We start from the raw sequence: 14,501 nt of genomic DNA on the forward strand, positions 1-14,501 counted from the left end.
AAACGAGAAAACCCAAAGTTTCTTTTTTGGTGGCTAGAGACTTGAGCAAGGAAACGGAGAATTTAAATTTTAATAACAATACGAGAGAAAATTATCGGGGGAGGGCCATACTGGGGGGGAAAAGGACTAAAACGAACCAAACGGACGACTTTGAAGGAAGAACAAGATTTATTCAACATATTCTGAAGTTTCAAGGGCTATGTTAAAGTCAAAGGGCCTCTGTTATACAGACGAATTTGCTCAAAGCTGAGTTTGAATCAGTATTGTGCGAAGAGAGATGACAAAATTAAGACATGCGATTTCTCTTCTTCTCCTTCTTTCATTGACATGCTTCTCTTCAAGCTTCTGCTATGGCCGGGATATAATTACATCAACAAATTTCATCAAAGACCCTGCAACAGTTATATCCAATGCCAGTATCTTCAAATTGGGGTTCTTCACACCTTCAAATTCTACCCACAGATACGTTGGAATTTGGTTTGAGAAAATTTCTCCACAAACTGTAGTATGGGTTGCAAACAGAGACAACCCTCTCAACGATTCTTCTGGGGTTTTCACTATTTCCAACGATGGGAATCTTGTGGTCTTAGATGCAAACAACACCATCCATTGGTCTTCGAATATTTCTTCTTCTTCTTCTTCAGCAACCAACAACACAATGGCTCAAATTTTAGATTCTGGAAACTTGGTTTTGAAAGATACTTCTTCCGGGGTGATTATATGGCAGAGTTTCGAACACCCTTCTGATAAATTCATTACTTCCATGAAGCTTATGACAAACACAAGAACTAATGAGCGCGTGGACTTTACCTCATGGAACTCCCCTTCCGATCCATCTACAGGTAAGTTTTCATTTCTGCTGGATGTTCAAAATATTCCTGAAGCTGTGGTTTTGGATGGTGGTAAAACTTATTGGCGATCTGGTCCATGGAACGGTCAGTCCTTTATTGGAATACCTGAAATGACTTCTGTTTATCTCTCTGGGTATAACCTTGCAATCCAAGATCAAACTTACACTCTCTCTCTTCCTTCCAATATTGAAACTCGACAATTTTTTTATTTGTTCATAAGCTCACAAGGGAATTTTGAACAAAGGAATTGGGATGATGAGAAAAAGCAATGGAATGTTAGTTGGGTCGCTCAAAAAACAGTGTGTGATTCCTATGGAAATTGTGGGGCGTTTGGGATTTGTAATGCAAAAACATCCCCTGTTTGCAGCTGCTTAACAGGGTTTAAGCCAAAGCAGGAAAAGGAGTGGAATCAAGGAAATTGGAGTAATGGGTGTGTGAGAAAAACGCCATTAAAATGTGAGAATCAGTTCATCGACAACACTGATGCTAAAGAAGATGGATTTTTAAAAATGGAAATGGTTAAAGTTCCATTTTTGGCAGATTGGTCTACTTCCTCTGTTTCAATTGATGATTGCAGGCGCGATTGCTTGGGAAATTGTTCGTGTAATTCTTATGCTTTTGAAAATGCCATTTGTATGCAATGGAGAAATGGATTAGTTGATATACAACAGTTTGAGAGCTTTGGAGCTGATCTCTACCTTCGAATGGCATTTGCTGATTTACCTACAAGTACACTCTTCCTGTATAAACTTTTACTACAACGATTTCGGTTTTCCTTTTAACATTTCTGTTATCTGCGGCGCAGCTAACGAAAAAGACAAGAAGGGAATTATTGTAGCCATAGCCATAGTGATACCAGTAGCGCTTGTCATCTTCATCATTGTCATATTCTTATGCTGGAAATGGAAGACTAACAAACAAGGTAACAAGAGATTGAATTTATAGCCATGTCAAAATTTTATCTGTGGTTAAAAAATTGTGACATACTTGGTAAAAATATTAGTGTTCTATAACAGAAAAGAAGATAATTATGACTTCTAGTGAAAAAAGGAAGATTTTGAAACAAACAAGAGAAGATGAAAATATGATTGAGGATGAAATCAAACTTGAGGAACTACCACTTTATGATTTTGAAAAGGTAGCAATTGCAACAAATTACTTTGATTTGAGTAACAAGCTTGGGCAGGGTGGCTTTGGTCCAGTGTATAAGGTAGGTAGCTAATATTGTACTTTGCTTTGGTGGTATATTTTGATTAATTGGATGCATATATTATATGGGTTAAGACAATGTTTTATTTTCAGGGAAAATTATTAAATGGACAGGAAATAGCGGTAAAGAGGCTTTCAAGAGCTTCTAAACAAGGGTATGAAGAATTTATAAATGAAGTGAGAGTGATTTCAAAACTACAACACAGGAATCTTGTAAGACTTTTGGGTTGTTGCATTGAAGGAGAAGAGAAGATGTTAATATATGAGTATATGCCCAACCTAAGTTTGGATGCATTCATCTTTGGTTAGAAACTCTTCACTCAATTTTTAAGAATTACCTACATTCCCTTTGAAATGACTTTCCAAAGTGTTTAAGAACATATTTTTGCACTTTAAACTATCCTTTTTATATGCTTTAAAAGTCATAATTCTAAAAGCAATACTTTGGTGTAGCCTAAAATGCACCTAAATATCATATTCTCTTTTTTTTCTATTTAAAAAAAAAAAACTTTTTAATCTTTTTTAAAATATAAAAATTCTTATTGAACATGCAGTCCAACTGCATTTTTACTTATTCTAAATAGGCTTTGTGGTCAAGAATGGTCTCACCAAGGCAATATGACATGAAATCAAGTTCTTTCCCCTTTTATGTTGCTTTAATTAGCTTTAGAGTATTCATTTATAACTAACCAAAATTAATATCTGCACGTGCAGGCTCTCCCAAACAAAACATTTTGGATTGGAAAAAAAGATTTAATATTATTGATGGAATTGCTCGAGGTCTTTTATACCTTCATAGAGATTCAAGATTAAAAATTATTCATAGAGATCTTAAGGTAAGTAATATTTTGTTAGACAAAGATTTGAACCCTAAGATTTCGGATTTTGGCATGGCACGAATTTTTGGTGGTGATGAAGTTCAAGCAAATACTTTAAGAGTTGTTGGAACTTAGTAAGTACCTCCATCCATTTTTAATTAATTTGATTATTGATTTTGTGAAGCTAATAAGAATTCACCTATGTGCTTTTGTTTCTATGAATGTAGTGGATATATGTCTCCTGAATATGCAATGCAAGGCCAATTTTCAGAGAAATCAGATGTGTTTAGTTTTGGAGTTTTGTTACTTGAAATTATTAGCGGAAGAAGAAATACAGGATTCTACCGCCATGAATCTAGTATAAGCTTATTGGGATTTGTATGTTTATGAGAAATTCAACATTCCTAAATTCACGATAACATTCCAAATCTCAAGAACTGATACTATTTTTTAAACTGGGATTTCAGGCATGGAAATTGTGGACGGAAGACAATTTTATTCCTTTGATTGAACCAATAATATACGAACCGTACTACCAATCAGAGATTTTGAGATGCATTCATGTGGGGCTCTTATGTGTTCAAGAATTTATAAATGATAGGCCAAATGTTTCAACCATCATTTCGATGCTTAATAGTGAAATCGTTGATCTTCCTTCTCCAAAGCAACCTGGCTTTGTTGGCAGACCACAGGAAAGTAATACAGAATCTTCTCAACAAAATTTGTATCAATATTCTGCAAATAGTGTTACACTTACAACAGTTATAGCACGCTAATGAGTTAGGTTAGGAAAATAAATTCTTCAAAAGATTTTAGGTCATATGTAATTTTGCCTTTTTAAAGAAACTACTTATTTTATTATAATGAAATAATTTATTTCAACAATATAAATAGTCACTTTAATAATGTAATAAGAAGCTTTTGGAACGTGAGTTCTAGAATTATATCTCAACACAAGCATTAGGAGAGATGCACTATTATTATTGATTGAATTGCTCGGAATCTCCTTTACCTTCATTGAGATTTGAGATCAAGGAACATTGTTCAAAGTGATTTAAAGGCAAGTAAAATTTTATTAAATAAGGATTTGAATCCTAAAATTGCAAATATTAACATGGCTATGGATAGGGTGGAAACGGTTTGGTCTGGTGGTCAAACCAAATCGAATCGAATTTTTTAATATGTGAAACCGAATCGAATCAATTTATTGGTTCAAATCGAACATTTATGCGGTTTGGTTCGATTTTAAATTCGGTTTTGGTATTTTAAAAAAAATTATATTATATCTTTCTAAAATTAAAAAACGGTTCAGTTTTAAATTTTATTTTATTCTTTCTTTTTGAAATATATAAACATATAAATATATAGAGAGTTAAAAACGATTCGTTTCGGTTTCAAATTTAGTTTTCAAAATTAAAATCGAACCTAACCGAATTAATTCTGTTTCAAAAGTTCTTCAAACCAATCAAACCGCATTTTCGGTTTTGTCGAGTTCGATTTGGTTTGATTTTTAGAAACGATTTGGTTTTTGTAGTTTGAATGGCCACCTCTAGCTAAGGATTTATAGTGGTAGTGGTAATGAAGTACAAGCTAACACTTTAAGGAGGTGTTCAAGGCAATGAATTGAATTATGAACTCTTGAGCTAATATGTTGGATCTAGAGAATATATGTTTTGGATGCAGAATTGTTTAGTTAGAGTTGGAAAATTAATGTTTGGAGTGCGGTCGATGTTGTCCATTTATGCATTAGTTTGGGAGACATTGGAGCCACCGCGACATCAACCACGTGCGGTCCGTTGGTCTTTGTCAAAGAAGAAATTTAAAAAAATAGAGGAGAGAGAAGAAATATGAAAAAAATAAATATCTATCAAGAAGCTCATGAAGAAAATCCACTTAGACACGAGAAGAAATTAAGAAAAAAAAGGCCCAGAGAAGTAAGAGAAATTGAGAGAAAAAAGAAGAAGACTAACTTAGTCGTGATAGGAAGAGAAGGAAGAAAGAAGATAGATGGAAATTGTGGGTGAAAACGGTTCGATTCAATGGTCAAATTGAACCAAACCGAATTATTGATTCAAATCGAACCGAACTGAACTGCATTGGTTACAAATTTGATTTTGGTATTGTGGAAACGATATTTGACTGAATAATTTTTGAATTAACTTGAGATTTATATAGAGATTTTATAGAAAGGAAGATAACCAAAATTCCTAATTATAGGCTAAATATATGCATAATACATAAATCAAGCCCTAAATATCCCAACACCCTCCTTCAAACTCAACTTAATAGGAACAATTTGAAGGAACAATTTGAGTCTGTAAGCTAGCTGAACAACATAAACTGAAGAAGCAATTGTGAATTAGATCTAGGCGGGAAGCAGAAAACCCATGAAGAACTGGAATACAGAGAACTTCTAAGCTAGAAATAGAAACTCACGAACTTCTAGGTTGGAAACAGAGACCTTCGTAAAGATCTAAAATAAAACCCACAAAGTTCTGAACTGAAAATAGAGATCTATGAAAATATTAAAAAATGAAACAAAGCAGAGACTCTGGAAAATCTAAAAACCGAACAAATATTGAAATCGACAAAAGAATCAACTAAGAACCAAATTGGAATGAACTTGGTTAACTAAATTAAACTAAATGGGTTGACTAAATGAAACAAACCAAGTTGATTGAACTAGTCGGTCCATCTAAACCGATTGAAGTAGGGGCGAGCATCAAGTGGGTTTTGTTTTGCAGCAAATATGGGCGAGCATCGAGCTCTTCATAGTGGGGGAGTGTTGGACCGGATCGAGTTCTGGATTGGATCAAGACTTGGATCGAGTTCGATCGAGGATCGAGTTTTAGACCGGATTGAGTTCTTCACGGTGGGGATCGAGTTCTGGACCAATTTGACCAATCTGCGTGGCTGGAACGATTGGAGGTTCACGTCGGGAGAATCTGAACAACAAAATTGGAGCGAATCGAAGATGGATTAGTGTGTAGATCTACCCCCGACAATTGGCCATTGAGGAAGGCAGAGATCGAACAACAACGACAAAACTTTTAGAGATTGGGCACTGATACTATGTGGAAACTATATTTGACTGAATAATTTCTTGTATTAACTTGAGATTTACATCCGGATTTAATAGAAAGGAAGATAATCGAATTTTCTAATTATAGCCTAAATACATAATACATAAATCAAGCCCTAAATATCTCAACAACTATTTTTAAAAAATCTATATTATATTTTTTTAATTAAAAAATGGCTCGATTCGGTTTTATTCTTTAAATTGAAAACGGTTTGGTTTTAAATTCGTTTTTATTTTTTTAAATATATATATATAGATTAATAATGGTTTGATTCAGTTTCAAATTAAAACCGAATCGAACTGAATTAATTCGGTTTCAAATTTTTTTCAAATCAGATCGAACTACATTTTTTTTATTTTACTGAATTCGGTTCAATTTTTAAAAACGGTTTGATTTTTGTGGTTTAGAATGGTCATCCCAAATGGGAATGGATGAGATGAGAGAGATTGGAAAATTTGGCAGAAAGAAAACGTGGGAGGGAATGGACAAACTAAATCATTACTTGTTTTTTCCATTTTCTTTGAAAGTGTGAATGGTTTTAAAAAAAATCATGCGTAAAAACCATGGTACGCATAGTTTTATCAAAACCATCTTTATTAATGCGTGGACCAGCCAACCAGCATTATTTTTAAGTATTCGGTCGGTTTGGTCATAAATTCATAAATTTCTTGACCGACCAATTGGTTTGCTAAATAAACAAAATCGACCACTAATCACTCATGAATTCAGCTAACTGGCACCGATTCAGTCGGTTTTAATCGGTCCGCTTGAATTTTTAAATTAGAGATGTTGGAAGATTTGAGAACATCAATTTATAAAATTCGTTGATAAATATATAAAAGAGAGAAAAAAAAATAAAAGATAAGTTCCTTAATAAATATTCAAATTTCAATTATGAACGTTATTAAATCGGTAGAATTGAGTTATTCAATACCGATCTTTTTTGAGCGGGTGGCCATAGTAAGACCTTTCACCAATGTTTTTGTTAAAAAAAAAAATATGTTAGCTAACTAAAATTAATTTAGTGTGTGTATTTTTTTGTTATTATTATTAACGTTATATATTTCCTGGTTATGACATGCAAAGCCATTTTTCAAAGAAGTTAGCTATATAAGTATAAATGTGTTCAATTTCAAAGGTCTATTGCTTGGAATTATAAGTTGGAGACTAAATACGGGCAGTTTCTACCTCCACAAACCTTAAAATTTTGAAATGCATTCACGTGAGACTTTTATACCAGCCTTCAAGAATTTATGAAGGACCGGCCAAATGTTTTTATCACTATCCTAATGATCGTAGTGAAATTGTGGATCTTCCTTCTTCCAAAACCATCTAACTTTATTAACTGATCACAAGAAAATAACATAGTTTCGTCATGATCTCAACAAAATTTAGATACTAATTTTCTTAATAGTCTTACATTTGTTACCACAATGTGTACATTCAATTGTATTGTGTATTTTGGTTTTTCAAGAGTCTTTTGTTTTGTTATTGTTGGATTTTGGTAAAGTATTTAGAGAAATACTTAGGTATTGTTTGAGTTATAACTATCTTTTTGTAATCGTAGTTGTCTAATACAAATTGTCATACAATATTTTTTTCTAAATGATTTCTTTTAACTTTTTATTTCTAAAAAAATGGAAGCATGAGATTAATGCAACTCATCTAATGGTTACTCAAATATTAAAAGAGTAGTTGTTTCACGTGAACGATGAATTTCAAATACTATACAAGGAAGAATTAAGTATACATAGATGGAGCATTAGAAGCCTCAAAACTATACACGTCTAAATTCAAGAAAATGGTCAACTTTATCTTAAGCGAGACTAACAATTGAAGCCAAATAAAGGAGGGAGGATTTAATTCTTTTTTATATTCCATAACTGTTGTAGATTGATTTTCAAAATACCTCGCCAAATCATTAATAGTCATGAATATTTATTTTGCGCCTCTTTCATTTCACTATGCAATTTATTTTAGACCTATTATTTAAATATCTTTAATCTGCTATATGACACTTTGAATGACTTAACACGGGAGTTTCGCTACCCAATCAGCAAGTCGGGATCTATAGAAGTCCACTTTATAAACTCATATTTGACATTATTTAACTATTCATAGTTATTTACGATTATGACTATAGGATTTAGAGGACTGCATTACATAAATTCTCTACCTTAGAGGTGCCAATTATTTTGTACTCTGTAACATTTTCTCTAATAAAATCATTCTCCACCTGCCCCGTAGATGTAGCTAACGTAAAACTCTTATGATGAGAAAGCCCATCAACAATTCTTCTCCTATATCATCTAAATTTTTAGAGTCATATTTATTAAGAATTTGGTTATGTTCGATTGACGTAATAGAGGAAATTCCAATTTTTCTCTATGTTGGGTTGAAATGAGATCAAAATTCCACATCAGTTAAATCAAGAGATGATCCTGGATTTATAAGAGAGGACAACCATCTTCAAGAATATGAGGCATTTTGAAGTGAAATTAACATCAAAATCATTAGGGTTATACCCAAATGGAGAATATCTTATTTGTATTTCATAATTATAATGGTCGTGACGAACAAATCTTTTGATAAACAAAGAGATGTTTGTTTCTTAGTTTTCCGGGGCACCCCCATGTCGCTTGTAAGCTTTTGCACTTGCTCTTCTATTACACAATAACTATAAGAATCACTAGAAAATGGGATCTGAAAACTACATTTCAATATACAATTAGCTGGAAACATATATATTATGTTATTTACATGTCATTTAACAGAAGTCGAGGGGAAAACCTTTTTAAACTACAAATATTCATTGACAAAGGGGGAGAGCTGGAGACGGAACGCAGTTGTAATATCGTTGGAACCACATCGGAGGCAGACGAAAAGATGCATGGAAACAATGCCAAATGCAGGGAAAGCGACATCAGAGATGTGCCAAATACAAAGAGGTAGACGAAGAGGCAGTGGCCGGTTTGGTTTATCTGCCAAATAATCGATTGTCTGCTTCATCACCATTCAGTTCCGCCAAGCTTATCGGCCAGAAAAAAGACATGGGACAATTTTTTAGTTAAGTCTCCAAATTTCAATGTAAAGACATTGACTTTTCATTGCTTTTATTGTGATGATATGACAAAATCTGATTGGCTGAAATTTCTTGTACAACCGTTCTACTAAAAAAAAAAGCATATATCTATATATGTTTTGTAAATGATAAATCGTTGAACAATATATTCATCATAAGTTTAGTATAAACATAATTACATTGAAATGTAAACTCTGTCGTGTGTACATATCAGAATCTGTTATGAAAAACAAGAACACAATAAAAACACAAAAAAAAGGCCTGAATTGTCATTTTCCTGCTTTGCTGACTATAGACTCAAAAGAAAAATGTGGTTAAAAGAAAGAGGCTGAAACGAGTGGATTGCATTCATGGATGACGTTGTACAGTTGTCTTTCAGCTTATATGCCTCTGGTTCATATATATACTTTTTTCCACATTGCTTTCTTCAAATATTTAGTCTTCACCTCCACCCATGAAACCCAAATCCAACTACCCCTCTTCATATTTTCTTCTTCTTCTTTCATTTACGTTCTTCTCTCCAATATTTTGCTTCGGCAGACATACAATCACATCACAAAATTTTATCAAAGACCCTGCTTCTATAACTTCCAATGCCAGTTCATTCAAATTGGGCTTCTTTACACCTCTTAATTCCACCGGCCGATATGTCGGAATTTGGTTCAACCAAGTTTCCTTGCAAACCTTAGTGTGGGTGGCCAACAAAGACAAGCCTCTCAAAGATTCTTCTGGGATTTTCACTATTTCTAAACAGGGAGATCTTGTGGTTTTAGATGGAAACCACACCGTCCTCTGGTCTTCAAATGTTTTTTCTTCTTCTTCTTCTTCTACAACCAACACAAGCGCTCGAATTTTAGATACGGGTAACCTTGTTTTGGAAGATACTGCTTCTGGGAACATTTTATGGGAGAGCTTCAAAGACCCTTCCGATAAATTCTTGATTTCCATGAAATTCATCACCAACACAAGAACAAAAGAGAAGATCAAGCTAACCTCATGGAGCTCCCCTGTTAATCCATCCACTGGAAATTTTTCCTTAGCACTAGAAGTTTTCGGTATTCCTGAAGGTGTGATTTGGAATAATGGTGACAAACCTTATTGGCGATCTGGTCCATGGAACGGTCAGTCATTTATTGGAATACCCGAAATGGACTATGTTTATCTTTCTGGGTTTAACCTTGTAATCCAAGACCAACAATACACTTTCTATGTTTCTTACAATTACACTGTTGAACAGCAGGCTTTTTTGTCTTTAACCTCGCAAGGGAATTTGGTGCAAACGCATTGGAATCCTCAGATTAGGAATTGGAATGTTAGTTGGTTTGCTATAAAAACAGAGTGTGATTACTATGGTACTTGTGGGGCGTTTGGGATTTGTAATCCAAAGGCGTCTACCATTTGCAGCTGTTTAAAAGGGTTTAAGCCAAGGAATGAAAAGGAATGGCATCAAGGGAATTGGAGTGGTGGGTGTGTGAGAAGGACGCCATTGCAATGCAGTAATAGTAGTGCTGAAGAAGATGGGTTTGTATCAGTTGAAATGGTTAAATTGCCATTTTTTGTAGAGTGGTCTATTACGTCTTTTACAGAAAATGATTGCAAACAAGAGTGCTTGCGCAATTGTTCGTGTAATGCTTACGCATTTGAAAAAGTTATTCGGTGTATGCTATGGAGAAGGGATGAGTTAATTGATATACAAAAGTTTGAGAGAAATGGAGCTACTCTTTACCTTCGGATGCCATATACAGAATTAGATCCTACAAGTATGTACTCTTCCCTAAGCCTACTACTACAAATTTTTATTTTGATAGTTGTTATTATTGGATGACTATTTAGGCCCTTTTGGTAATACTTTGATTTTTTTTTTTTTTTGAAAATTAAACCTATTTTATCAACATTTCTTCTGATGATTTGGGTACAATGGTTGAATTCTTATTCAAATTTCAAAAACAAATACAACTTTGTGAAGACTATTTTTTTTTAGTTCTCAGATTTTTGCTTGGTTTTTTAAACCTTTGATGAAAATAGATAACAAATGAAGAAATCTGGAAGTAGAAATAGTGTCTATAGGCTTAATTTTCAAAAATAAAAAACAAAAAATAAAATGGTTACCAAACGGAGTCTTAGTTTTTAGTTCTATTTTTAAAATTTATATTTTGTCTCTATGAGAAAATATTTAGGTGTATCATGGGCAGTATTTATATTTGTTTAGGAAAACACTTATCTTTTTTCTCCCTACCAAATTGTCCAATTATAATTTATCATGCGATAAATTCTTTTTACTTATTTTTTGAAATATTTTAATTCATTTTTCATGTGTGTGATGAGAGTAAGATGTGTTTGGATGCACCAAAATATTGTTTTTTTGCTAAATTATAATCACTACCCTTGAACTTTTCTTTTTGTTTCAAAAATACCCTTATACTTTCAAAAGTCGCAATATTATCCCTCAACTTTCACAAACGTTTCAAAACTACCATTGGATAAATTATTTAGAATTTTGAATAGAAATCAAGACTTAGAACTATGTGGGGATGACCTAAAATAATGTGGTGATTCAAATTTTTGTTCTAGGTCACCTACTACACCATTTCACATCTCAATTTCTATCCAAATGCAACGAATTTCTACTCCAAGGGTATTTTTGAAACGTCTATGAAAGTTCAAGGGTAATATTGCAACTTTTGAAAGGTATTTTTGTAACATGTGGCAAAGTTCAAGGGTATTTGTTTATAATTTAACCTATTTTTCCTTCTTTTTCCTTCTTTTTATCATAGTTTTACATTTCATAAAGAAACATTTGACACTAGTAAAAACTCAATAATCAAATAGGACATAAACTTCAAATTTAGGTCATGTTTACCAAATCGTAATCAAAATTAGTGTAATTTCAATGAGATTATGTAAAATATGGTGGACTCCACGTAATTTTAAAAAACATTTGATTATAGATTTAGAGGTGGACCCCACAATTCATTAATGAGATAAACGTGGCCATAATGACTAATAAACTTTGTAGTTTACCTTATTTTTTTTATAAAAAAATGTAGGGTATGAGAATGTTACATCTCCAACTTGAGTGGAAAGAGTCCATGCCAATGATTATCAGTGAGCTATATTTTTCAAATCTTTAATACTTCTTTCATTTCACAGATGTAAAAAATAAGAAAGGGATTATTATAGCAATTGTGCTACCAGTGACCTTTGTCATCATGATCATCACAACCATATCATTTTGGTGGAAATGCAAAAGGAAATTACGAATCACATCTGATGACAAAAAAGAAAGAATTCTTACACTGACAAGGGAGGATGGTATCAAACTTGAAGAGCTACCTCTTTATGATTTTGAGAAGCTGGCAATTGCAACCAACAATTTTGATATGAATAACAAACTCGGGCAGGGTGGCTTTGGTCTAGTGTATAAGGTAAGTAGAAATGTTTTTATTAATGTTAAGTTAATATTGATTAGAAGCAAATGGATTAAGTAAATGATGGTTTATTTATCAGGGAAAAATGTTAAATGGACAAGAAATAGCAGTAAAGAGGCTATCAAAAGCCTCGAATCAAGGGTACGAAGAATTTATAAATGAAGTGAGGGTAATTTCTAAACTACAACATAGAAATCTTGTACGCCTATTAGGGTGTTGCATCGAAAGAGAAGAGAAAATTTTAATATATGAGTACATGCCTCGCCTAAGTTTGGATGCCTTAATCTTTGGTGAGTTATTTCAATATTTTTGCTCAATTTTAACAATTGTGTTGCATTTCCTTCTCTTATGGGTTGCTTTAGAGTAGCCATTCACTAACCAAAATAAAAATCTCCATGTAAATATGTAGGCTCTCCACCAAAAGAACTTTTGGATTAGAGACAAAGATTTAACATTATTGATGGAATTGCTGGAGGTCTACTTTACCTTCATAGAGATTCAAGATTAAAAATCATTCATAGAGATCTTAAAACAAGTAATATTTTGTTAGATCAAGATTTGAACCCTAAAATTTCAGACTTTGGCATGGCAAAGATTTTCTGTGGCAATGATGTCCAAGTGAATACTCTAAGAGTTGTCGGGACTTAGTAAGCACACTTCTGGCTATCACATCTTATTGTAGTTTGATTGTTATTATTATTATTATTATTATTATTATTATTTTGCAACTGACTAACTAAAATTTGTTTGTGTCTATTTATTTATTTTATGAATCTAGTGGATATATGTCTCCTGAGTACGCAATGCAAGGTCGATTTTTAGAGAAGTCGGATGTATTTAGTTTTGGGGTCCTATTGCTTGAAATTATTAGTGGGAGAAGAAATACAGAGTCCTACTACCATGAACAAGCTATAAGCTTATTAGGATTTGTATGTCAATGAAGACTTCATACTCCTAAAGTTCAATGATATAATATTCAAATGATCCTAATAGCTAATTTTATTAACTTGGTTTCAGGCATGGAAGCTGTGGATGAAAGACAACCTTATTCCTATGATTGAACCAACAATATATGAATTGTGTTATCAACAAGAGATTTTGAGATGTATTCAAGTGGGGCTCTTATGCGTTCAAGAATCTGTAAGAGAGAGACCAAATATCCCCACTATTATTTCAATGCTCAATAGTGACGTAGATCTTCCTACTCCAAAAGAACCTGGTTTTGTTGGTAGACCATCTGAAAGTAATATAGAATCATCTCAACAAAATTCAAATAAACATTCTGTAAATAGTGTTACACTCACCACAGTTATAGCTCGATAATGCATTGATTAAGTAAAACCGATTTGTTTGATCTATTATCTTAAGTTAATGCAATTTCTTTACCTTCTGAATATTCTTCTCTAACATAAGATATAGTAGTCTGTAACAGAAAGAATCGAAGATAAAAATAAAGTTGTAGTCAGTTTATCGTTCTCACCTCTTTATGTTTTGTTTGTTGTAACCACCAGAGCTTTTTCCGTTGAAAATGAAAACCTGTATAAAAGGAAAAGAATGAGAGAGTAACGAGTACGAGAGAGCGAGACATTCATTCTGTAAAGAAGTTTAAAAGAAGTAATAAAAGATACCCTCCCTTTTTTGCACATTGGATGTAGGCCTTTGGCTGAACCACTTAAATTCTTGTGTTCTTTCTTTCTCAAGATCGTCTAGCTTTTTCTTAAGTATCGTCTACACGATTGTTTAGTTCCTCTTGCATCGTCTAAACGATCATCAAGCTCCACTTTTCATCGTCTATACGATCGTCTAGTTCCACTCACTTGTCACCTACACGATCATCTAGTACTTCTTAGTATCGTCTATACAATTGAACAATCGTCTAGTTCCTTAGAACTTCGTCTACATATTGAGCTTGTATACAGGTAATCGATTGAAGAGTTTTGAAACTTAAAGAATATAGTCTTCCTGAGTCTTGAAGTAAATTAGACCGTTTATACTGAGTAGTTTGGGCCGGCAAACAAAAGAATATAGTT

The 14,501-nt window shown here is 33.1% G+C and overlaps 1 protein-coding gene and 1 pseudogene across 4 annotated transcripts; both read left to right on the forward strand.

Moving 5' to 3' along the window:
- The first annotated feature begins 138 nt into the window (after nt 1-138).
- LOC120084137 (G-type lectin S-receptor-like serine/threonine-protein kinase At1g11330) lies at nt 139-3,763 on the forward strand. 3 transcript variants are annotated; one of them, XM_039040037.2, is made up of 7 exons: nt 139-1,580; nt 1,657-1,773; nt 1,868-2,061; nt 2,154-2,364; nt 2,775-3,012; nt 3,106-3,256; nt 3,346-3,763. In XM_039040037.2, exons 1-7 carry the CDS (start codon nt 278-280, stop codon nt 3,652-3,654), a joined length of 2,523 nt encoding a protein of 840 aa, XP_038895965.2. In that variant the 5' UTR covers nt 139-277; the 3' UTR covers nt 3,655-3,763. The 3 variants fall into 3 exon arrangements, with proteins under 3 accessions (XP_038895965.2, XP_090172994.1, XP_090172995.1); XM_090316868.1 differs by having other exon boundaries at nt 3,106-3,236; nt 3,346-3,534; XM_090316869.1 differs by lacking the exon at nt 139-1,580 and having other exon boundaries at nt 1,658-1,773; nt 1,855-2,061.
- Nucleotides 3,764-9,277: 5,514 nt separating this feature from the next.
- LOC150034726 (G-type lectin S-receptor-like serine/threonine-protein kinase SD1-13) lies at nt 9,278-13,950 on the forward strand (annotated as a pseudogene). The gene is made up of 6 exons (XR_016531116.1): nt 9,278-10,803; nt 12,194-12,468; nt 12,551-12,761; nt 12,881-13,118; nt 13,250-13,400; nt 13,489-13,950. The product of XR_016531116.1 is annotated as a G-type lectin S-receptor-like serine/threonine-protein kinase SD1-13 (transcript).
- The last annotated feature ends 551 nt before the right edge of the window (nt 13,951-14,501 follow it).

Source organism: Benincasa hispida, chromosome 8, assembly GCF_027475165.1.
Source record: "Benincasa hispida cultivar pf3 chromosome 8, pf3_genome.v1.1, whole genome shotgun sequence".
Lineage (NCBI taxonomy): Eukaryota > Viridiplantae > Streptophyta > Magnoliopsida > Cucurbitales > Cucurbitaceae > Benincasa > Benincasa hispida.